The sequence below is a fragment of the Ciona intestinalis genome, chromosome 11 (genome assembly GCF_000224145.3).
Source record: "Ciona intestinalis chromosome 11, KH, whole genome shotgun sequence".
Taxonomy (NCBI): domain Eukaryota; kingdom Metazoa; phylum Chordata; class Ascidiacea; order Phlebobranchia; family Cionidae; genus Ciona; species Ciona intestinalis.
Window position 1 is genome coordinate 2,906,841 of NC_020176.2, and position 24,664 is coordinate 2,931,504.

A 24,664-nucleotide genomic window follows, 5' to 3' on the forward strand; every position below is an offset into this window, starting at 1 on the left:
TTCTTTAAATGTTCATTATTTACTACCAAATGGGATAAAATATAGAATAAAAAAGTGTCCCATCTTTCCCCACTCTACTATAATTGATGTTAAAAATGCGATACACGACAAAGTTATTGATAAAATACTTTGTTCATACGATATATCATCGTGCATGGTGTTGTAAATACTGCTATACGTTTCTCCTTGTTTCGTGTATTTTACAACACAGCAATATGTTGCATGTTATAGGACTTCCGGGGTGACATATATATATGACAGAATATTTTGATTATTCATCGAATAAATAACTAATATTACAGATCATGTTCTTACACACACATGACATATACCCGAATATAGCTTCTGTGTATTCAGTATAGTTGACGGCAAGAACTAAATATTTTAGAAGATTTAAATTGACCATATTGGAGATCATAGGTTTTCCATAACTTATTTCACCAGTGCGGGTTAAAAATGAATAAACCAAACCAGCGAGAAATCTGGTTTATTTGTTCAGGTATATTATTGAGTTGTAATGCCTTTGCTTAATGCTATAAAGTAAAAAATAGATGTTTGGTTATGGAACAGAAAATATATTGAACGAAAGAAAAATGAATGAATGAATGAATGAATGTCACTCTTTATCGTCACGTGGCGGGGCACGACAGTCGTTTAACATGTCCGCTGGAAAATCCACATAAAAAAATTCGCCATTAACTGCATATACACCTCATACTCGCCATTGGTGACCCCAGTTTTCTGTCTGTAGGCATGGGGAGCCAATGGAAAGGCATGGGAATATCGCTTCTAAAAATCCCAGTGTTTTCCCAATCCATCGATGAGTGCACTGAAGCGTTAAAGGGTTACAACTTCAACGTGAAAGATTTTCTGATGAACACCGACTCGCCAGGTTATGAATACATTCATACCACAATGGCAGCAATAACAGCTATACAGGTATCAGACTTCTGTAACGCATTAATTAATATTTTCAATATCCACCAACAATCTAAGCTTACTATTAACAGATCGAGTAACACAAATCATATAATTTTTTGTATAACTTCACATATGAATGAATGTAATTTTATCATTTTCGCATGGCGGGCGCGTCCAGCCTTGAAACCATAACCTCCTGGCTAGTGACAGGCGCGTCACAAAACTACTGTGCCATGGCATCGGTTCAATTAATACGATAAGAAAGACTCAATTAATTATATCATAGGGGAAACGGGAAAGTGATGTAGCAACAAAACGACCGTCTGTTGTACAAGCTATTAAAGAAAAAGAATCAAAAACGCGTTTCTGCTAAAACCATTCTTGTGTTTTAGATTGGATTAATTGACGTACTCCGTTTTGTCGGCGTGAGACCTTCAGGCATTATTGGTCATTCTGCTGGTGAGATTGTATGCGGTTACGCTGACGAGTGTTTGACATTAGAGGAGACCATACGAGTGGCGTACCTCATGGGGAAATGTATCAGTGAAAGCAATCTTCCAACTGGGGCAATGGCATTAGTTGGTAAGATACGTTAGGCCATTCACTCTCTTTTTTATTAGTATATTGTATCCTATATGAGGTCCTTATCGGGGCCCTGGAAATTAGCCAAATTTGGCCCATTTTCCCAACTTTTAGGGAGCTTTATGTAAATCGTTCATGAGACCAGTGCAATTATCCTGGACACCAGATAAGTCACGTTTAACCTAAATTGTTAACGCAAAAGCTGAGAGAACTCTTTGGATAAAACATCTCAAACGTGGTCGCCGTTTGGGGGGATAGCGCTCTTTATACAATGCCCTGATAACAGTAAACTCAACTTACAGCTTTGTCACTGGATAAGTATTTGGAAATGTACAATGACAATGAACTCGACTTGGCTTGTGAAAATGGGGACGACTCCATTATAATTGCGGGTCCAGTAGCCAACGTTCTACTCATGGTGGAGTCACTAAAAAACAAAGGCTTTTTCACGCTAGTCTTGGATACAAAGAAAATTGCTTACCATTCTCGGTTAATGCAACTCGTTCACTCGACCCTCCTACAAGAAGTTTCAAAGGTAAATAATACAATACTTAAACTATTTTGAACAGTATCTAATATTTCGTACCATTTTTAACGCGATTTTACTTCTTAACATTTAACATATAGGTCATACCAAATCCCAAACCGCTATCGAAGAAATGGATTTCGACGTCAGTAGACTTAAAAGACTGTAATCAGTCAGCATGTGCCAACGATAAAGAAGTTCAGACGCTTTGTTCTGGCGAGTATTATGCTAATAACTTTCTCAGTGTGGTCCGGCTTCAGAATGCACTCAAGCGAATTCCCGAAAAAGCCATTACGATAGAAATAGCACCTCGTGGCATGCTACAGGTATTTATTTAAACAGTAACTGAACTATATTTCTAAGAGTTTTGACTGAAACCGTAAGAATTTGGACTGGAAGCCCTGCGCAAATTACAATTGCGCGAAAGCTTTCTATGACTGTTTACTTTATATAGTAGAGTGGGGGAGGATGGGACACCTTTTTGTTCCATTTTCTCATTCCATTTGGTAGTAAACAAAGAACATTGATTAAGTTAATAAACCGTATCTTTACGACTCCCATAGACCGCTGTTAATTGCTTAATTTTCAGTCGATTCTTAAACACGCGATTCCGAATTGTGAGAGATTGACCATTGCAGACAAAGGCGAAGCCAACGGGATGGAAACGTTATACGCCTGCCTAGATCGCCTACGTTCTCTTGGCCAAGCAGTTAGAAACGAACCCCCGTCCGTAAACTTGTTGCGGAAGAAAGACTAAGAAACCGTTACACACATATTTATATAGCGGGGCTTGTAAATGCAAGAAATGTACAGATAACCTATAATATGTTGGTGTAAGATAGCCCATGTTTAAATTTCCTTTATCGACCCATTTTGTAGTTACCAAAATATATTTATAGAATTATATGGTGTTTTATTTTTTGTATCTCCTGCTTACGAGTGTTATCACATAGGTAACTCTGTTGTTAATTTTTTACGCTCCAGATAGCGATCTACGGTGAAAGGTTTCCGTTTTATAAGTTCGGTGTTCACTTTAAATGACTGCGGCAATTTGTGACATAAGTTAAATTACTTTATTGCTGTTACAATGGTCACACAAAACCGGTTCAAAGGCAATTCGCGGTCAGATACAAGACAATATAAATAACTTTATTATGTGCAGCAATTTTAACAACGATACAGGTGCAGTAATAAAATGTCCAATACAACAATAACAAAAAGCCAGCTATATATAGCATGAAAATTTCATGCCAATTTCAACAAAAACAGGTTATTATTTAGACATGATAAGACAATTTTTATAACTTGTTCATTTTAACAGGGCTGGGTCATTTTTTAAAACATTCAGTTCTAATTTTGTATAATAAACACGAAGTACACCCCCAAATACGCCCATGGATGTTACGCCAGTTTTGGTAAAACCACATGCTTTGTAGAAGTGGACTGCAGACAAAGTGGAAGTCCTAAGTTTTATTTTTAGAACATGTTTTTTTCCAGCATATATCACAGCTTTTTCAAGTAGAAGTCTACCTAGTCCTTCTCTTCGAAATCTGCTGCTTACCGACATTCGCCTTAGGACCAATTCCTTTGTTTTACAAGATGTAGGGGCTATTAATGCGACTGAGCCGGCCACTGTACCGCGACGTTTAATGAAAAGTAACGTATTTCCTGGCTGCGTGTAAAACCTATGGAACGTTACCTCGTCTTGTAAATCCTCCGAAATACTTCGCTGAATGTAAATTTTGGCTGCACATAAAGATAAGCAATAGCTGCAAAAGAGAAGCACAATATAGTTCAACAGCGTTGAATACGATAGTATCTGATTGACCACCAATGCCCCAGTAATGACCAATAGTTGGACTAACGGCCTTTGAATATTTTTCAAAGCAAGATCATTCGCCACCGATGTGAATCCGTCTAATATAAGTTCTTTGAAAGCAGTAAAAACATGAACATCGCCAGAATATACCTTCAACTTTACATCTTTGCTCTGTGCCATAGTAGTAGAGTATTTACACGGTTCAAACTTACGAATATAAGCGGCCACCTAGTCCTCGGGGTCTCTCGACTATACTGCCTTTTTATAAACTTTTATGAACTCATAAAAGTAAAATATATTTTTGTTTTTGCTTAACATGAGTCAACGGCCTTTTTCAAACACAGTCAAGGCGGGCCCACACCGGTCTATACTAACTTTGGTCTAAAGTTCTACACTATCGTCGATTGGTGGCAATTCGAGAGGTGGGCGATGTTCTGACGTTACCACTTTCTTCCACGCTAACGATGTCAGTATAGTACAGGAACTGTCAGTGACTACGATGCCAGTGTGAAAATATTGATTACAAATACTACTCTTGTCGATAATATCATTTAAGCATTTTCAATTTCCAGGTAAATTCCTTAATCAAAGAAAAGTTTTTTTTATTATTACAATATTATCAACAGTAAACTTTAAACAATTAAAAATAAACACGATTAGGAACACGTCAATTTTAAATTAAGTGCTAACCTGACGCAAAAAATGCAATGCATTACAATTTTGCAAGTTTCTTATTGTACAGATGCAATTTATCTTGCCCAAGATTGGAACCGACTTTTATTGATGGTACTGTAAACTCAACATGTTTTCTTGACTCAGAATTGTACAATGGCCATTCCGTTTCTAATGGAAGAGGCTTGTTTGGGTTTCTGTAAATAAAAGCATTTATAACAAGTCTGATGCTGTGTCTTAAACAGCAACTGGACCTATTTTTTAACTCCGCTGCATCACTATTATAACACTTACCCAGTTTTTGCAAAGTTGGTAAAAAAAGTCATCATGTTTTTGCTCAGTTTTGCTTCATCAGCACTAAACCTGTACCCACTTTTCAAACTATTGGGTAAAAATGGTAACCCGAATGTAAACGGAATATCATCTGCATGGTCTGTTCCGATATGATCAGGCAATCTAGCTATAAGCGGACCGTAGCCATCACCATGCTTATGAAGTGGTGGATGGCTCATGAAATATAAGAACGTGTCTACACCTTTATCTAAAATGGAAAGATTATGATTAAATATTGCTTCCAAAAGTCAATAATTGCTTTAACAAACAAGGAGATACAAGTTTTGTTCATTAAAGTATACCTACCTGAATTTGCTTGGGATGTCTGAATAATCCTGTTGACGAAAATACAATCACCCATCATTCTTCCATACAGATTGGAATAATACATCTTGTCTTTCACATCTAAACCCCTGCTGTACCTCATTATAAGTACTGGTAATGCTTTATTGTAGTCAATGGTCTGCATTAAATACAATAGAAAAATGTAACCAAAAGCTAGCACAGCTGAACTTACTAAAATGTATATATTGTTATGTACCAAACCTTTTATGCTTATAACAAGGTCTTAGAAAGGCTAAACATAAAACAAAAATTGCACTGACCTTGTCATATTTTCTAAGTAAAATCCTGGCATAGTGGGAAAACTCCTGCTTTGAAAGTCCACTAATAAAATTAGGAGTAGTTAACGCCATTAACCATCCACCTTCATCGCTGTTACAACCCAACAGAAAAGGTACTTTGGCCACAGTTGCCATTTCAGGTGAAGTTTTGAAAAAGTGGTTGTCAAATGTCGGGTACCAGCCAAAGCGGAACTGCACAAAGTATATAGGGACACATATTAGTGATACATATATACTTTAATACTCATACGTTTTCTTTTTGACATGACTCAAAATAAAAATGTATTTTCAGGTGTGTATCAAAAATAATTTATAAGTGAAGTTATAACCTCTGAAGCGCACAACTTAATAGCATAGTGGGTAAGTGAGACTGGAGATTTTACCTGCACTGCATTATAATCCACAAGCTGATCTGCTGGAAGATTTTGAAGTTGGTGGAGAACTAATGATGGATCAGTTTCTTTTATATTAAGTGATTCAAGAAGTTTAGTTACGATTCGTTGTTGGTCACTAAAATAAACCCCTGAAAAATGAATGAATGTAAATTATTTATACTTAACTGGTGGTGCAAAGACGGGGTATAACACAGGTGTCATGTTTTACACTCTTGAATTATTAAAAGGGTTGGACCCCACAATAACATCACTTTGGGACTCGATAAATATTTTACGATACTTGCGAGACACATTTAACCTAGTTGAAAAAATCTACTTATTTAAATTGCCCTGACTTTTAATTTTAGTCACTTACCTGGCATGTTGGCAGTCCCACTATGGCTGATGGCTTTGTGGAAATAACCTGCAGATAATGGAGACATCATGTGCATATGAACTGAAATGCCACCAGCACTTTCACCAAAGATTGTTACATTGTTTTTGTCTCCACCAAAATATTCAATGTTTTCCTTTACCCACCTGGAGATTTTTTGTCAGTTATAAAAGATTTGTACATTAGCTAAAATCCCACTTTAATGATTCCAACTGGTCCAGAAGTCCCATGTTTCCTTTACATTCTGTTTCATGGCCCAGAGAGAGGAATCCAAATATACCAACCCTGTAGTTTGGGACAACAACAATAACTTCATTCATCGCTGCAAGTGCTGTAGCATCAAATTTCACAGATGGACCCATTTGAAAAGAGCCACCATAAAACCAAACCATCACCTAAATTACGAACTAACTTTTGTTAACAATGGTATTAGCAGCCAAGTCATTGAGCAATAAAGATTACTAAAAAGTAAAAGGCTACTAAAAAGGCTAAAATATCAAGTATACACCTATTTCTAGACACTGTAGTTTTACACTTCGGAAAAAGATATCAAATTTACTGAAATACTTCAAAAAAAGTATTAAGTAATGACCACTAACCGGCAAGGGGTGTGATTTCCTAATAGAAGGAGCATATATGCTCAAATACAAGCAATCCTCAGTTGCATTTTTCTGTGAGAAAATATTTTTGCTGATTCGAAAATTTGAGGACAAATTCAGACTTCCAACAGATTGAAGAGGAATTTTCTTGACGCTTTTTTCGCAAAGTATGCCTGCCCATGGCTCTGCTCTGTGTAGGAAACAAAAAATAGGCTAATTATGCTCATATTACGTTAATAATTACCGTTTCCTACTTACCTTTGAGGAGCCGAAAACCGAAGTTTTCCAATAGGAGGCTTGGCAAATGGAATGCCAAAATAATTTTCCACTTCAACAGAACATGATTCAGCCTTAGTTATTTTACCACACTTAACTTTTCCATAGTTTGGGAGGGAAATAACTCTACCGGTCGGCATATTTATATCTTAAATTTACTGTATTGGGCCATTGAAACATTGGTTAGGCTGCAGATACCAAAGTTAATATTTAACGTACTTATTTCAACAATTGAATACGGTCATAGATATGCGGTGCACAAAAACGTGTCTACAATAATATACATTTTAAACAAGCTGTTAATATTTTTTATAAGGTAATTACCTTTTTTATTCATCGTCAAGTTGAAGAAGTAATATGCGGAACATTCACTCGAGCAGCAACAGGAAAATTACCCCGTTGCATACGCGGCGTTGACGAACGATTTTGTCGCGGCATTCGCACACGTATCATAAATGCACGGTGGCAAAATTGTCCAATTTATACCACACAGCACGAATATCTTGCACGTTTGACATCGCAGACACCACTGTAAAATATAAAGTATGACGTTAACACCCGCGCGGTCGCTGGAAGCAAAGGATTATTAACACGAATGGCACTAAAGAGGTGTTTGCCTGGCAACGGAATACATACGCAGAAATGCGGTAATAACGTACAGTTTCATAAATTTACCGCGAATAGTATCTGAAAGTTCAGAAACTTTAATTTGAAAATGGGTTTAAAAAATTGATTTTGTTTATACTGTATATCTAAAATCTCATAATTGAAGTGATTACTCTGCGGTGTACTATGTACACATCATAAACTGTGTTATTCTGTATTGTTTTGTAAATCGTTGTGCTAATAAGTGTTAAACGTGGACACGTTGTCATTTAAATTTGGTGATCATTGCTTAAAAAGTAAATTTGTTATGGTTTAGACTTTAGTGAGAATACAAATCGTGTACAAAATAGAAGATATATTAATGTATTTGGGGATTAGCTGATAGATCAGTTTCAAGTGTATATTGTATAAAAAGTTTAGCTAGACAATTATAAATTTGTGTGTTGTGTATATTGTTTATAATTATGTGTACAACAAATTTTCATGTATTTCCCATCTGATAAAATAGGCAAACATAGGTGTTTCAATGACAAAAGCTCGGTAGCAAATTTACTTTTAAATTTGAATTTAAGAAATCGTGACACCATTAAAATGAGCACACGTTATCATCGAGCTGCATGTGACAATCGTCTTGATGTTTTAAAAGAGGTAACATAACTTGTTAGATTGATCAAAGGTCTTGGATGTATAAACCAATATGATGATATGTAGTAATCCCTTGGGGTAATGGTCTCAGTGAATGCGATGCAACAAACATATTATGACACCTGCCACTTCTAAGGCATTTTATCATACCTCAAAATTAACACTTAGTGTTAATTAGTTTAACCATGAATTTGTAATACATATGTTTTTATCCCAGGCAACCAAGAAGGATTTAAATCAGCAGGATGATGGTGGTATGACACCAACATTATGGGCGGCTTATTATGGATTTCTGCCTGCATTACGTGTTTGCTGCAGCCGAGGGTAACTATTATTAGTTTTAAGTAGAAATGACTTATACCAAGCTTACATATGTAGAGCTTGGTGTATTTAATTTCGTCTGTTTCCGCTTATGAAATTGGGATATCCACATATTGGGCATGTGCCTTCTCATAGGACGTCAACCATATAGAATCATATAACAAGGAACCAGTTTACATATTTACTTCGGCAGATCTACACAATTTTTTCTGCATTCATACCTTTTTATCACATTTTTCCTCAGTGGTCAGGTGGACAAGTGTGATTATCTTGGAAACACCGCACTGCATTTGGCTGCACAAAATGGACATTTAGACAGTGTGTCTTTTCTTGTAAACTTTGGTGCCAATGTATGGAAGGTAGACAACAGTTACAACTCGGCACAGGATTTGGCTGGGATTCGTAACCAAACAAAATGTGTCAAGTATCTTGATCAGCAAGTTGCGAAAATGACAGTTGAAAATGGAAAGGTTAGTTTTTTTAAATGGATCGTATTTTAAACAATCACCATCAGAATTGTTTAAACTATTTGTGAATAGTAGGTTATTAAAGGGTATATTTTCATGGTATTTATGTGTTATGTAACAAGTGTCCATCGTGCCTATATACTAAACATCTTGAGAATTTTAACTTATATTCTTTGTCTCTTATATACAAAATATCCGATAATTTACAAAGAAACCTAATATTTTACCATATTTTAAACCTACTTATGCAACTCTGGTAGGCCATTTTTATATGTAGTATACTAGTATGCTGCAACACGCTGCTGAAAAATAGACATCTCACAAAATCAACTACCCTACCATCAAACACTGATTCATGTTCTGGTTTATCACAGCAAGCAAAGAAAATGAAGGAACAAGCTAAAAAAGAAGCAGAGAAGAGAATTGTAAAGTTTGAAAAAATGCAAAACAAGATGAAGCAGAAAATTGAAAAGGACTCTTCAGCAGGGTAGGCAATAGTGATGGTAAAGAGTTATTGTATTATTTATAAACTGTGGTCAGTTGGTAGTAAAAACATTTGTATATATCGTTTAATATTGATGTAATGGACCACTCTGGCTTCAATTCCTGATCCTCTGACTACCTCACCCGTATAAAATGTATCAGAATTTCAAATCACTGTATTTCTATTTCCACTGAAAGGCTAAGGACTTAAATAACATTTAAAATTGATTATGTGGCCACAAGTTTAGAATATAACTCGGATAAATAATTGTGTGTGTCAAGTGTCTCTTACTTCAAATGAAGTGTACAAAATCACATTGATTTTTAAGTGTCAATTGAGTTCTTTCTGTTGCATTCATTTGACTTAAGGAGTGTGAGATCTTATTGCATGAGTGCTTCTCATTATTTATATAAAATGTTATACCTTTGGCTTTGCCCAGCAAGAAATACTGGTCGGGCTTTAAAGAAATGTTATTGTTTATCACAAATTGCCATCGAATAAAGAAAAGCCAAGACTTATTATTTTAGATATTTCAGCACCTTTTCGGATGCCCAATAGCTGCTTTATTTTAATAACTTTATCATCTTTGTACAGAAGGAAGCTTTCAACTACAAACAGTGTTGAAGAAAAATCAAATGGTCGGAAATATTCTTCTTCTACTATGAACAACCCGGTAAGCTTGCAATACACTTTTATATAAATTCTTTTGTAGGATGTTGTGTAATTATTCGTTGGCGTAGAGACACTGTACTATTCACGCTGTGTAACTTGTATTTTCGCAGAGAAAAATCTCTTCTTCAAACAAACCAGATAAGAATTTGAGAGATAACCCACAGACTATCTCAGGAATTCCATCTCAGAGGGTAATAGAGCAAATATATTTATATGTGCATCATATTATCTGCTTTTAAATTTGACAAATTACCATAGAATTATAAAGAAACGCCAAAAATATACATAACATGGACCACATTCGTTTGCTGAAAATTTTGAGTTTTTGATATGACAACTAATTATATAGATGTTTGGATAAATGCACTGCAGATGCTTCCCTTGTAAAATAAATAAAATATTTTAAATGCATGTGACAGCATGCAACAGACCCATGTATTAAAAAGATGGTTATGCAATTTATTTTGAAATTGGTATGATGCAAAACAAACTTTCTTGTACAGTCAGTTCTGTTTAAACACACACTCATAAAACTTTATTGCATTTCCATAAATTCAACTGCATTCTTTCATGTGGGAATTTCCTGTTTTAATCATTTTAATAAAAATATGGGTTGCACTTAAAGTTTATCTGGGTCAATAAAGAAATTTATTTTCACATGATACTTAAATCATTGGAGTAATATTCTGTTCCATAGTCATTACATAACCATGTTATTAAGCAATATTCAATTTTAGTAGTAAATGACATCTAACTTTGTTGTTTTAGCAAGACTACGTTGTCAGTATATAAGTACATTACTACCTAATAAGTGCTTTTAATCTGACGCCTCCAACTGTGACCACTTAAGTGTATAACGTCACTTGTTTACACACAGCTACCAAATGTGACGTACATGCCAACAGAAAGGTTCGGGGCAAGCTTATCCACACAAACCAAGAGACCACCAGTCAACGAAATATTTCCAGAGAGTATGCATGATGAAGGTTACCCAAAGTTCAACACAGCACTCAAGTAAATACATTTGTCTATTTTAAATGGATATTTTTCTTCATTACAGTAGTTTTTAATGTAATACATAAACTCCTGCTTGCAAAACATTAGAGTATAATAATTTACCACTTTTAGGGGTGGTTTAAAAACTGGATTATAGCTATATGTCAAGCTATTTTACATTTAAGAAAAAAGTAACACCCCCACATATGCGTTTAGGAAACTTGTTTTCACTCCACCTACTATGTCCTATGTATGTTATGCATCATGCATGGGTGTATTTGTATTTAGTTAAGTAACTTATTGTGCCATTGGTTAAAATTATGGAAAAGTGGGTGTTAGGTAAGAAAACAGGTAGTGAAAACGAGTGGGAACATACAATAATGTTGGATTATTCATCCATGCTTATTCATCATGGCAATTCCTGAACAAAAGGAAATTAAAACACTAAGTACTTATTTTTATAGATATGTAAGTGTGTATCCAGGGGTGTCCCGTAATAAAGAACAATAAATATGGTATGGATTTTTTTAACAAATAAAAGGTGGAAATTATTAATTTAAAACATGAACGTGACAATATAGATTGGTTTATCTTCCTAAAATTTTTGCACTGCTGAAAGTTACCAATCTAAAATTCCCTTTCTTCATAACATAGTTTCAAGTCATATTTATTAGGTGGAACACAAAATCCTCAGCAAATGCAATGACCTCACTTCATAACCAAGTCATGCAAGATTATGATGACGGAGGTGAACTGAATGAGGATGGGACACCTTCATATGTCAAACCTGGTATGATCAGCTGTGCTAATGGTGTTGGAATGATAAATTTTAATCTGAAATTACATTTTTTAAAATATGTGTATAACGTAAGACAAAACTTTGACCACCAATTTAAAAATTGGCTCTGACCATAAATTACATGTTACTTTATTAATTCCACCACTAACATTTTTTGGTACACTCTGAAACAATTTTACAGGTACTTGTTTTCATTTTTAATAAATTAGTTTTTTTTTTGCTATATCATTCTATATATTAAGTGGGTCCAAAAGTTACATACCATACACTTATGGTAAACAAGATATTTCTTTAGCTACTGCACATTGTGTGTTTTGTGCTTTTGGGTAAATATTTACAGGTCTATCATAAAATGGCACATTTATCTTAGGTTGCATAAATTTTGTCAGAATTTCAGTCTTTTCAGATCATGTGAAAATTAAACCTTCTAGCACTTACGTGATCTAACAATTTATTATATAACAATTTTTAGTGTTTGCAAAATATGAGAGCAAGCAAACTGACGATGACAATTTCTCATTGGGTGAAAGTGACAGTGCTGAAGAATTGACAGAGTTGGAATTCTTTTTAAATTCCATTAAATTAGAAGATTATATTCCATTGTTTCAGGTGTGTTTAATATTTTGAAAGATGTTATTTTCTCCTCATCATTTGATAAGCATGTTTGCATGAACCTAAGAATGTTGCGATGCGTAAAAGTAGCAGTATAAAATGCATTAAAAACCACAGAATTCGACAAGTTATGCCAATTTTCATTATTAATTCATGGGTTAAGTGCATTAATAGACAAAATATTTGAAACTATGCAATTCACATATTTGTCAATTTTTGGTACTAATGGTGCAAAAGATTTTATAGTCTACAAATTCAGAAAATTTCTTTTCAAAAAGATAGTTATGTTTGTTTTCTGATTTTATCTTAATTATCTTTTTCTTGCACCTTGGATTTTTAACAAAACAATATATTTTGGGGTAAATTACCAGAAACCCTCCTATGTGGTATCAATACACTTAATTAATCACTTTTGTCTATAGACACAGTTATAATTGATATCTTTTTAAAACAGGAAAGCAAATAAATGTGTTAAATCGATAATAATTTAAATTTTGCTTTTGTTTAAAGGTCTAAAGATCAACTGATAAATCTAAATGTTTACAACTGTATAAACTGAAAACAGCCAACTTTCTGAATTATGTTAAGGAAAAACTGAAGAGATTTAACCTAAAATGTTTAAAATCAATAAGGCTACATTCAATACATCCACATGGACAAAACAGTTTATGATACCAATTTGTTTAAAAACTTTTTATGATATTTATTTTTTACAGGATGAAAAAATGGACATGGAGGCTCTTGCTCTCTGTACGTCTGATGACCTTATTCAAATGGGGCTTCCGTTAGGACCCCGTAAAAAAATTCTGCAAGGTCTTAGTGAGCGAGAAAAACCAGACTCCGGCAATGAGTTGACCCTGCTTTAATATTGATTGAACACAAATTTGAACAGAAGCCCAAACCACAGCATGCTATGCTGCTGTAGCTTTATCTATTTCAGTTAAATAATGTTTAGGTAATACAAAATTTTAAGCAAGGAATTTTTATTATATAATTTAATAATGCATATCCATGGCACCGTTTTATGAGTTTTGGAAATACATCCCGAATCAATTATTCATACATTGTAAAAAAGCGGATGATAATGCATTTAAAACCGGCGGTGACGCACTTGTAATTTTTGCCTTTTGCCTAAACCTCTGTATTTTGTCTTGCTATCATGAAATATTAATATGTTTCTGTTTCCTCTGTAAACTTAGCTTTATATATTGAAAATAGCTTGCTAATTGCTGCTCTATGTTTATTATAAAAAGATCCATTAAATATTTTCTCTTCTTTTTAATGCCTATTACCAGTGTTTGCAATTGCCTCTTAATTACTGACTGTCATATTCTGTTCCCTAGACTCGTTTCCGAATATCATTTCATATAATTTTTAATTCCACTGTCATTTAAAACTGTTTTATGTTGATCTCTTGATCACTGTTGTCATTCTGTTATTCTGCAATGTACAAATCTACTGTTACATTCTTCATGGTACATTCCCATTTCCAGCCAAGGGTTTGGTGCTTTTTGGAAATATATTTTGCTCATATGCCTTACCATCCTATTTCTTTCAAATGTGTAATTGTTAGTATTTGGTACAGTACTGCGCTTTTAGAAAATAAAAGTCGCAATTCAAACAGTTTTGCAAATTTTTCTGATAATAACATCAGTAGCTTGATGTCTAAACAAGCAAACCAAAAGGTACAGGATGTACAGCTCATGCGGTCTATTATGAATTATTGTTAATTAAATGTTGTGGTTTGCGTTTTGTTGGGTCGCCCACTGCATAGTCAATAGGGCCACATCATATAACATCCGGTACAACTAAAAACATATTTTCTTTCCTCTTAATAGAAGTGGTGTACAGTCTGTCACTAAGTACAAACAAGTTTAGTAGTCATGCAGTCAATTTAATGTACTTATTTAAGACTGAAAAGCTTGTCTTTACCAGTTTCATGTCAGACTATACAAAAACATAAAAAAAGTTATAAGAATAAACATCAAGACAGACAAGGTGTAATTGAAAGATACCGTAAATTCCCACTGTACCACTACGAACTATAAGGTAAATTTTTAATGTGACAACAGAATTTTAATTTAATATGTTTTATAACAAACGTTCCTTTACCTAAAAGTGACAACGAGTTTTATTACATATCCCAATTTGCTGGGAGCATTTAACGCCCTCGTTTAATTGTGAAAGATATAATTTCACTATTACTGCCTTGCAACTGTAAACGGACACACGGTCTGGTATCCATAGCAACCCTTTTTTCTTACATTGCCTGTTACATTTACAAGCACAGTAAGCGACAAGTGGAAGAAGTATCAGAAGGAACTAGACGCGCATATGCTGCTTATCGACCGTTGGGCTAGTTTGAAAGAGAAAAGTAGGATAAACAGTGGCGAGGCGGGGGTGTTTGCGCGCACTCTTCAAAGTGGCAATCATTTTGCCAAGTGGATGGGGTCTCGATCGTATCTTTTACAGTTCATGCTTCTTAGCTACTTGAGCTTTTGAGTACAGTTTTAGAGTAGGAAACTATGAACGAAAGTAAACCATATGGTAAGGCAAATAGCGCTCGAATTGTATCGCTAATCGTTTTCGTATGAGTAGTATGCTTCGCTTGCTCAGTTTAGTAACGTTAGCTAAACTCAAGAGCTAACACATATAAACGCATTGGTACACTCACTAATCATAAAAGTTTTGGAACACAGTTGTTAATGAGCTATAATGTAGCGGCTTTATTTGAACGGTTGTTACTAGCCCTTTGCGTATTTCAAATCAATGTGTGAGAGAATGCCGCCGTTATATCGCTCCGCTGGTTCTGTATAGGTTGTTTTCGTATACTGGATGCCTAGCCAGAGGGTAAACGTAGGCTGCGCAGTTTCATATTTCTTGACAATGTGGGCCGTGTTTCTTTTTTATCCTAGTCAGGCGCACCCAGGTGTGGTTGAAAACAGGCTACGTAAAAAGGGCCTGTGCAGACGCGGTGGCAGAGTTGTTCAATAACAAGTAGCGCTACAATGCTGGTAGGGTTGTACGGTAGTTGAAACGCATAATATGACTACATGTGACGTAATAGAAAGCTATATCACGATTGCTCTGTTATTAAAAGTCGTGCATGTGTTTGAAGAGTAAAAAAAACGTTCGACTTCAGGCATATTTATACCTCACCGTCTGATATCAGAGAGAAAAAGGCACCACGCGTCCACGCGGTACTAATACACTTAGCGTAAGAACAATCGACTATAACACCGTATCACTTTGTATCTACAGTGAGCTTAAGTTAGGAATTACGATGAGTTTTTCGACTCTAATGGAAGAAAAAGCGCCCAGTCCTTCAGGGAGCATAGATTCCGGGCTCGGCCTATCGCCACGGTCGGGTAAGCATCCGGAAAGTCCCAATGCATTCGACGATGATGTAATGTCAACTTTTTACTCCAAAAACTACCTGTCGTCTTACCTCCCGGACGAAGCGGACGAGTTATTGGAAGACATTACCAAGTCACTGACGAGTCAAAAGGATCACAGCTTTAAAGTTCGAAAAAAATCCGAAAGTCTCCCGCAAGTGCCAAGAAGTCGACAACAGCAAGCAAGGTACTTTGATTTTAATATACAATGATAGATTAAAATACGTCCGCATACAATTATACTGTAGTCAATCCATATACGTTCTCTACCTCTTAACGGTTCCTCTGCCGTCGATACGGAACTGAATGTCTATTAATCATTCGCCTTTCCCGCGCGTACAATTACCGGGGTACGTTTACATATTGGCTTTCAATATGGAATCTCATTTTCCGAAGTCCGTCGAGTTAGTTTCCACGCGGTCTCTACTCGTACGCACGTAGTCTCGTAAAAGGAACTTTTATGAAGCCATAGCAAGTGTTCTGTCAGTCGTCGGAACGCTGTAGCTCAGCTTAATGCTATATAACTGGTTCTTCTTTAGGAAAGTCGACGCCTGTCTACAGCCGAAAACGGGCAACGCAAAACCGAGACAAACGTCAAGAAGAAAAATGAGCAAGAAAGGAGACAACAAGCCATATGGTACATAGAACGTGTGCAAATTGTTATTAAGACAGTTGAATGCCCCTATTGAAACTGTGCTTGCTTTACAGCGCAAGGAGTGGCACCCAGAACAACAGTACGTGAACGACTCGACCAGTTACGTGAGCAAAGGAAAAACCAGGTTTGTTTCGACACGAAATATTAAAATGTATAATACTCTGAAGAAAGAGACGACTCCGTTAGCACATAACCCCTATTTCACCCTCGTATTTTTAACAATTAACTACGCGTTTTTAGAATCGCGAAGCTACGGTTAATAAATAAGTAAATTGTTCTATCTTACCCCACCCTACTATACACGTCTCTTTCTAAAGGGCAGTGTACTAAGTCGTGATTATTCTGCAGGGTAAAGCTAAGACTGGTTACTCCAGCAACGTGACACACCAGCACCGCCCCAACGCCCCGAACCAGCCACACGTACAGCACCCTCATATGCAGAGCACGGTATCCATGTCTGCACCGCTTGATCAGCACCCCCAGCAACTGGCCATGTCGCCGCCAATGCACCCAGAAGCGACACTAATGAACTATCCGCAAAGCTACCCCAACACTTCATACAGTGAAATGAACCAGACGAGTTTTCATGAGCCACAAGACACTTTCGTGCCCTTTCCTGACCACCAATCCCCGCAGAATGTTCTGCAGCAAGCAGCTTGCTCGCCCGAATACATTTATCCCGACCCACCTTACACTACAACGATGACACCGACCTTCACCCCCGAAATCGAGTACACTCACTCCCCGGTTACCAATTTCCAGGAGACCCTCCCCGAACCGCAAATGTACCCGAGTCCTATCCAGTACACTCAAGCAGAGGCGTACCAGCAACATAGCGAGAACATTTACACATCCGCCTCTGACTTCACAGGCCAGGCAATCGGTAAGTATAATTTTTCCTAGTTCAGGCGAATTTAGTCGCTTCTTACGCTTCCAACACACAATATGCATATCAGTAACCATTAAAATCATTTCAGGCCAGTACTCCAACGCGGGAATGTGCTCAACCAGTCCTCCCGCGTTCCAGGAACAGCAACAACGTCTCGCTGTCATCGATCCAGTTTTCGGTATGAATCCTATCATTCTTTAGTCTGTCGTTTTTTCCGCGAATTTTAGACAGCCTGTTGTGCACGTAGTTTGAAACGGTGTCAATCATATTACAGTTGACGAGGACGATCTGCTTCAGCAACTACACGAGGCAGCTGCGTACGGAAGAACGCTTGATCTACAACACATTCTACACCAGCTGGCAAACTCAGGCACTTTACTAATTGACGTGAAGGATAGCAACGGCATGGTAAGTCAATTATTTTATTTTTATTGGTAATTCGATTAATTAATTGCGTAGCGTATTGGTACTGCATGGGACCCCACAATTAAATTCTACTGCCTAGACGCCTAAATTGCCACAGTACGACAACCGGGAGCGTTTATCACTAAATCCATTTTTCTGCAAAATTAATTCTCAATTCCGCGTACAGTTCACCTCAGAAATCCTGCGCGGTTGTTTGTTTAAAAACGAAAGTCAATAACGTCACCATCGACCAACGTCAATGGGATTATTTTTGTAACCAGCAGAGTACCGCCATAACCATAAATGTTTACAGGAGCCACTCCTGTATCTTAAGCCGCAAATGTATACGTTTACTTGTAAATTTACCGTCTCTTCTTCGACGAAAACTATACAAAGCGTTTGCTGATGTTTAATTATACATCGTTTATAGCTACAGGCTAGGCGGGGCGTGTGAACAGCCGTGGTTTACTAACAATTTACGATTCCGTGGTCTAAAAATGAAAACGCTTCTTCCGAAATAGCGCAACCCGCTTAAAAATAGGTACGAAATATTTGTAAAATAAATTGCTTGACCACGAAACAGGTTTCTGAAAGGCGATCTGTGTTTCGGGCGAGGTGCGTAAATTACAACGAAACTCAAGTAGCGTTTGGTGAAATGTCGAGTTGACCACGTTCGTTTACGCGTGGCGGCCCTGGGGCAGAGTTGTGCAACCGCGTTCGCTTGCTCTCACTTTCTGATACGATACGTGAAACCCACTATACAGTTTTGTAATGCATCGTGCAGTCGCCGGCTCTTACCGTACCACGCACCGCTGTCGCGATTTGACCTCGAAAAGGAACGATTTGGCTCATTAAAAAATGCGAAAAATACCGAAGATCGCAACTACGAGCCATGCATGTGGCTGCTTTGCATTCAAGAAAGTGGTTCCCTGCAAAAGTCCGATTTTGCAAAGACGAAGTCACGTTTATTTACCGCCGTGTATCCATTATTGCTTACATTCTATATTAATTCTCTTCAGTAGCTTTTAAAAGGTCGTAACCCAAAGACTCTTACGCCATTTGCATATATTGCAAATGGCCAGCAGCTTTGGGAATTTAAGTTCTGAATCACCGCAGTTAAATCGTGTCCAAAAATCAACAAAACACCGAAAAACGTGCTACAATTTTTGGCTTTGTACAGCTTTTTGTTCTAAAGGCATAATTTCTTGGCCGCGGAACGCCAAGTGTCTCACACGTTTCTTAACCAAAGTAAAGTTGATCAGCGGTCGCGCGACTTGATTACTTAACGTTATTATATCACCAGTTCTTCGAACTCGGGACTTAATATTTACTCTGCGTTCACAAACATGGTCGTTCGAGTTCGCGTGTGTCGGTGCTAAAGTAAAGGTGTATAAAAATACGGCGGCAATTCCAGTTACTGTTTGCGTTGGCTTATTTAAGCAAGTTTCATTGCTCAAACAATGGAAGTGTTCAGACAGAAGCTGAACCAACGCATCCGCAAGAAAGTTTTGAAAATTCCTGGTATCGCGTTACCGCAATATCTTTTGTACTCGACACGTACAACGAACACCTGAAGTTATTGTTGCGTGAAGCCGCTAGCTTCAGCCGGAGTTTCCGGGCCGTACTTTCCTTTCATTACGAAAGCCACTCGTCGCTTCTTTTGTTAATCGCGGTCGGCTGGAATTTTTGAACTTCGCCTTAAAAAAAGTTTCCCATTGTTTAATGCAGACCTCGCCCGTATAAACAGTTTACATAATGCATTACTTGCTTATGTATACGATTACGTGATTGCCCCAGGTTAATCGCCCCACGCGTACGCTGCATGCTATCTAAACAAGGCACGTTAAAGATGATTATATCATAATACCATATTAATATATTATTTACCCGGAACCATTACCCGTGCACGTCTATTCCCATAACTTCACGATGGCTATTCGTGTTATTTAAGCGCAGGACGGCCTGGACGGGGACTTGTTATGAAGTTGTTTTGAAGTGATGAGACATTTAACCTGCGGTTTCGGGTTACATCTCTCATATTCCATCTGTACATATTTGAATGCAGATATTTTGCTATTAAATCACCTCAAGTAATATGCTAATCACTTTTCCGCGGTATTGTCACATCTACAGCAACGCTATTGTCCGTGTTTTCTGTTATGCAAACGGCCACCGAAATGCAAAATAAACAAAAAACAACCGCACAAAAATTCGCACAAAACCCATGATGTCACCCCGCATTCTATCATTGTTAAGTCACAATCGTAGCGTATTTATAGTTCATTACATCAAAACCCGCGGCAGTTTTACCGTGATCTAACTGCCCCGCCACTCACAATATACACAACACGCACAACCGAAAACGGTCAGACTACAGTGCATGACTGGACCATTACTTTACATTGCCTACGATATAGACCCTATATGTTATAGACCGAAAGTCACGATAGTAAGTAGCGTTTTGAGCCAAATTTAACAGAATGAATATAAGGCCGTGTTTACGCCGCCTGTTTTCTACGACTCAAATGCTCGTTATAACGACATTTTTAACCGTTTTATGTTCAATTACAATGTGTGTTTAGTTATTTACTTTTGCCCTGCTACAATAGTCGCTGGCGTTGTTGTTTGTGCTTTCAACGCTCGCTACGTTGCGAATTTGAAACCTTTGTTCTCTTCTCGCGCTCTTATCCTAACATGTCAGGAGCAATTCTTGTGTTTCTTTAATGATTTACTACTTTGCAACCTATTTCAAAACAACGGTACACCCGATACACGCAAGCCGGAACATTACATCAATGTTTTCATTTCGCATGCGCAACAGTGCAAATAAACCCAGTGTTTTCCATCACTTTCGCAGTGGTTCCGAACGACTTTTACAGCGCAGTGTTTCCGAATAAATTGTAAACCCCCTTTTTCCCGCAGACGCCCCTGCTCCACGCGGCGAAAAACAACCACATTGAAGCGGTAACCACACTTCTTAACTTCAGTGCAAATGCAGACGCTGTCACAGGAGACGGCAGTTCCATTCTTCACCTGGCAGCACCTTTACCAGCCGGAATGATGGTAAGAAATAACAATCAGATGTCAATCACCTGCCAATCGTAGCCCCCTAATTTAAACTCCCATTTATCCCCATTGTGCGGTTTAAATAGCGTGACAGGCCAGTATTAAATGCGGTGGTACGGTTTTGTATTCAAATGTCTATACCACGCCGTTTTCGTTTAATTTTTAAATAGACCAAATTAGTGAATACGGCAGTGGCACTACACCACAACGATAATATGGCCTACTGAGAGCTAGTTAATTTATAACCATCTGTTTTCTAGATGTCCCTGATAGAGTACTTGGCAAGTATAGGACTGTTGCCTTCCCTGGTCGACCAAACCGACTACAACACAGGTGACATTTTAATCCAACGTTTAGTCGTGTTCGAAACCGAAACTTTTTTAAGCATAGCATTATATGCCATAGGCAAAAAACTCTTTTTTTTAATATTTTAACCAAATCTGGGTAGACCTGTTAAATGCAGTTACATTATTTTCCAAAAAACATAGGAACTTTATTGATTAATGTGCCGAATACTGTATATTTTATCCATGCTTGTTTATGAGACACTTAACTGCAGGGTAAACGCTATATTCTAGTGTAAAACTTAGTTTTAAAAACACATTATGTCACCCCTGTTTAAAAACCTGTGAGAAATGCTTTCCCGGGCACCCCCAATATTACGCCTATGCCCGTATGACATATATATCCAATACTTTTGCAATATTGCTAAGTCCGTTTCTCCTGAACTGCAGAATCAGACAGTCGACGGGTGCGGTCCGATTTAAGCTTTTAAACTAAACAAACAGACTCTGTTTACGTCCCGACTGTGGGGCGTTGGTTCTAAATCAACAAATAAACAATTCCATGGTTTTGCAGGGCGAACACCGCTACACGTCGCCGTAGACTGCGGAAACTTAGAAACAACGAGGTTGCTTCTTCAGCATGGTGCTTCCATGGCCGCACAGGTAAACCGCTGAAATTTTACGGCTCTGATAATACTTCCAGCAGGCGTACCGTCGAATTTTTGCGGCAAAGGTTAAAAAACATCGTAAAATCGTTTGCTTCGCGGGTTTTACTGTTTCACAGCGATCGGTGCGCTGGTGTGTAGGAATACCAAAGTCAGGGTTTGACTTGGTGTGAAAATTTGTATGTTTTTGGCTGTTATGGCAGCGACATTGCCCGTTTAAACATGAAATACGACCACTGTAACAGGGCTGTATTACCACACCAGCGGATAATGGGCAAATCAGTGGATCGTTACTTGTTTGATCAATTTGATTGACAATTTAATTGCGACTTGGACCTATACCCATATTTTAGTATTAGACAATAACGAGAACTAAATTAGTTGTAATTTATAAAGCAAACAATAGGATCAACAGAATGTGTCAGTAATACAAGATAAAGTAAAAATAACTAACAAATGTAAAATATAGTAGGTTGGGCTAGGATTTAGTACATATTTTCTTTTTACTCCCTATATCATTTAGTATAAACAAAATACATTCAAAGAATTGTACAACCATATCCTCGCGAAATAGCGTTGTTAATTGTTTAAAACATGATCAGAAAATAAGGGTTATTATGTGCTAAAGGTATTCATCTTCCTACACACTACTATACATTGTAATATCGTTATCTTGTTATGCAGGACAAACAGAACGGTTGGTCTGCACTGCATATCGCAGTTAAGAAAGGAAACGTTCAGATGATCCGCGAAATTCTGCTGCACGCTGAAAGCAACCCAATGGTCACACTAGACGATATTGTAAACCAAGAGACTTACAACGACAATACACCGTTACATTTCGCTGCAGGTAGGCGAAAAATTTAAATATTGCTTAAAAAGCTGTATAGGTAGGACTTCTGTGCATTCTGCTTATGTAACTGGATACACAATGCCCATGCGCAAACATACTAATAATAGCAGAACGGGAACTGTATGCGCGGGTCCTTTGTACTGCCACTTCTCCGCGGCGCAATTGATTGACTATATTACACCGTTTCCCAGAAATAATACAGCGATCATATTACGCCTACGCGCACTGTAATACAAGGTTCTGTAATTCGTAAGCTTAATATTCGGTTTCGCAGCTCGGCCTTTGGCATGAGATGGAATGTCTTTTCCAAATACAGACGCGAATTGGTGACCATTGTGTGGCGTACAATGGTTTTCTTACACTCATTTGAATGCAAGTTTTACAGCCTTATTGTTGCACTTGTTTGTGTGCTAATTCTGGTAATCTTAAAATTTCAGGTCCATGTTCAAACATAAAGTCTCATTATCGGTTATTTCGGTAACTCATTAACTGATGACGTAGTAGCTATGACGTAAACACCGTTCACAGTTATCATAAAACGTTTCTTCGTTAAGTACGAGCATCAAAAGGTCATTGCCGGTAGTGCTGCGTGCCACACGTCCATACATGCTTTGAACATACCAGCAATCATAGATTACGTTTACCGCACTGGTTAACTACTCCGAATATTAATCCGAAATTGCAGCACGTTATTGGCGGGAGAAAATCCCCGCAAACGAATTGCTGCGAAAATCGTGAAGATGTCTCGAAACGAGTCACAATTTCTTGGAACTTAAAACTTCGACCGCCCTACTTGAACGCAGTAAATCGACAGGCCGTTTAATTAGGCATTAAACTGCTTAATATGTCCATTCTTGATCATCCTAACGAAATTTACCGCGTGCTCTCGTAACTATTACGGCAAGTCCAATTTAACTCGTTAATGATCGCGTCATACAGCGATTGCTTTTTTTGTCCGTTTTTATGACGCAATTTCCTATCGGCCGCTACATTCGTTTGCAGGCAGTTATTATTAAAACGTTTTATTACCACGCAGAGCTAGAGAGCTCGGGATTGCCCCGTGACGTCACAAACCTGATTGTAAACTTCCTCTTGGACAAAGGAGCTGACCCGAATTTGAAAAACCACCAAAACCAGCTCCCCCTAAACTTGCTGCCCAGGAACTCGCATGTAAGTTTATTTTTAGAACAAATTTGCATAACTTGACGCTACTGCGTCACAATTCAGCCTATATGGCGCTAACGTGCGAAACCAGTTTGCTAAATTTTTTCGTCTATTTTCCGTTAACTAAATATAGTGTTTTTCAACGTTTGCAACCTAACCGTCCACAAGTTTCGGAATATTTTAAGATTCCGGGAAATTGTTTATTCCCAACTTTTCATTTTCAAACTAAAACGAGAAAAAACGCCTTTTGTTGAACGAGTGTTTGGAAATGTTTACCCAGCCATAAAAAGATTGCGCCTCGCCGTAAAACTTCCCACTCCAAGCGAGCTGTGAATTCCCCGTATTCTAATTCGTATCTCGTTTCAGTTGGTTGAACGTCTGCGCCCAAACCGACGTCAAGCCCCGCGACTTGCTGCCTGGGATGGAATCCGCAACTGCCGACCTTTCTCGGGGCCAATAGCGCCTCGTAAGTCGTCACAGGAATAAATTTCTGCTATGCAGATATTACAGATTGTGTAAGCTGCTCTCTCGTCGAACCCCCCCCCCCTTGTTTTCGCCTCAATTGTA

General features: G+C 37.5%; 4 protein-coding genes across 7 annotated transcripts in view; 3 read left to right on the plus strand and 1 right to left on the minus strand.

The window, feature by feature from the left end:
* Positions 1-299: 299 nt before the first annotated feature.
* On the plus strand, positions 300-4,059 carry LOC100176965 (fatty acid synthase-like). Of its 3 annotated transcripts, none has more exons than XM_026836570.1 (6): positions 300-499; positions 752-939; positions 1,314-1,503; positions 1,806-2,038; positions 2,131-2,355; positions 3,527-4,059. In XM_026836570.1, the coding sequence occupies exons 1-6, from the start codon at positions 457-459 to the stop codon at positions 3,632-3,634; spliced, it is 987 nt and encodes a 328-aa protein (XP_026692371.1). In that variant the 5' UTR covers positions 300-456; the 3' UTR covers positions 3,635-4,059. The 3 variants fall into 3 exon arrangements, with proteins under 3 accessions (XP_026692371.1, XP_026692372.1, XP_018669656.1); XM_026836571.1 differs by lacking the exon at positions 3,527-4,059 and adding an exon at positions 2,668-2,933; XM_018814111.2 differs by lacking the exon at positions 3,527-4,059 and adding an exon at positions 2,619-2,933 and having other exon boundaries at positions 301-499.
* Positions 4,060-4,204: 145 nt separating this feature from the next.
* Positions 4,205-7,374, minus strand: LOC100180935 (carboxylesterase 5A-like). Its single transcript, XM_002127344.4, has 9 exons — positions 7,102-7,374; positions 6,844-7,033; positions 6,443-6,639; positions 6,227-6,390; positions 5,860-5,999; positions 5,459-5,668; positions 5,160-5,316; positions 4,815-5,061; positions 4,205-4,717 (listed from the first exon to the last, which is right to left on the minus strand). The coding sequence occupies exons 1-9, from the start codon at positions 7,257-7,259 to the stop codon at positions 4,561-4,563; spliced, it is 1,620 nt and encodes a 539-aa protein (XP_002127380.1). The 5' UTR covers positions 7,260-7,374; the 3' UTR covers positions 4,205-4,560.
* An 859-nt stretch (positions 7,375-8,233) lies between these two features.
* On the plus strand, positions 8,234-14,344 carry LOC100184798 (Usher syndrome type-1G protein homolog). The gene is made up of 10 exons (XM_002127398.5): positions 8,234-8,373; positions 8,588-8,694; positions 8,936-9,161; positions 9,533-9,645; positions 10,237-10,315; positions 10,425-10,505; positions 11,192-11,328; positions 11,985-12,100; positions 12,582-12,718; positions 13,438-14,344. The coding sequence occupies exons 1-10, from the start codon at positions 8,317-8,319 to the stop codon at positions 13,585-13,587; spliced, it is 1,203 nt and encodes a 400-aa protein (XP_002127434.3). The 5' UTR covers positions 8,234-8,316; the 3' UTR covers positions 13,588-14,344.
* Positions 14,345-15,964: 1,620 nt separating this feature from the next.
* LOC100182428 (NF-kappa-B inhibitor zeta-like) overlaps positions 15,965-24,664 on the plus strand; it is a 10,954-nt gene continuing 2,254 nt past the window's right edge. Inside the window, exons 1-12 of one of the 2 annotated variants that reach the window (XM_002127472.4) lie at positions 15,965-16,303; positions 16,656-16,753; positions 16,825-16,895; positions 17,120-17,654; positions 17,749-17,838; positions 17,935-18,068; positions 20,988-21,128; positions 21,392-21,464; positions 21,990-22,078; positions 22,765-22,930; positions 23,970-24,103; positions 24,464-24,657. In XM_002127472.4, coding sequence (XP_002127508.1) covers positions 16,005-16,303; positions 16,656-16,753; positions 16,825-16,895; positions 17,120-17,654; positions 17,749-17,838; positions 17,935-18,068; positions 20,988-21,128; positions 21,392-21,464; positions 21,990-22,078; positions 22,765-22,930; positions 23,970-24,103; positions 24,464-24,583 — 1,950 coding nt within the window. In that variant the 5' untranslated portion in view covers positions 15,965-16,004 and the 3' untranslated portion in view covers positions 24,584-24,657. Of the gene's footprint in view, positions 16,304-16,655; positions 16,754-16,824; positions 16,896-17,119; positions 17,655-17,748; positions 17,839-17,934; positions 18,069-20,987; positions 21,129-21,391; positions 21,465-21,989; positions 22,079-22,764; positions 22,931-23,969; positions 24,104-24,463; positions 24,658-24,664 lie in introns of those variants that run through there. The other variant, XM_026836568.1, reaches the window with a different exon arrangement.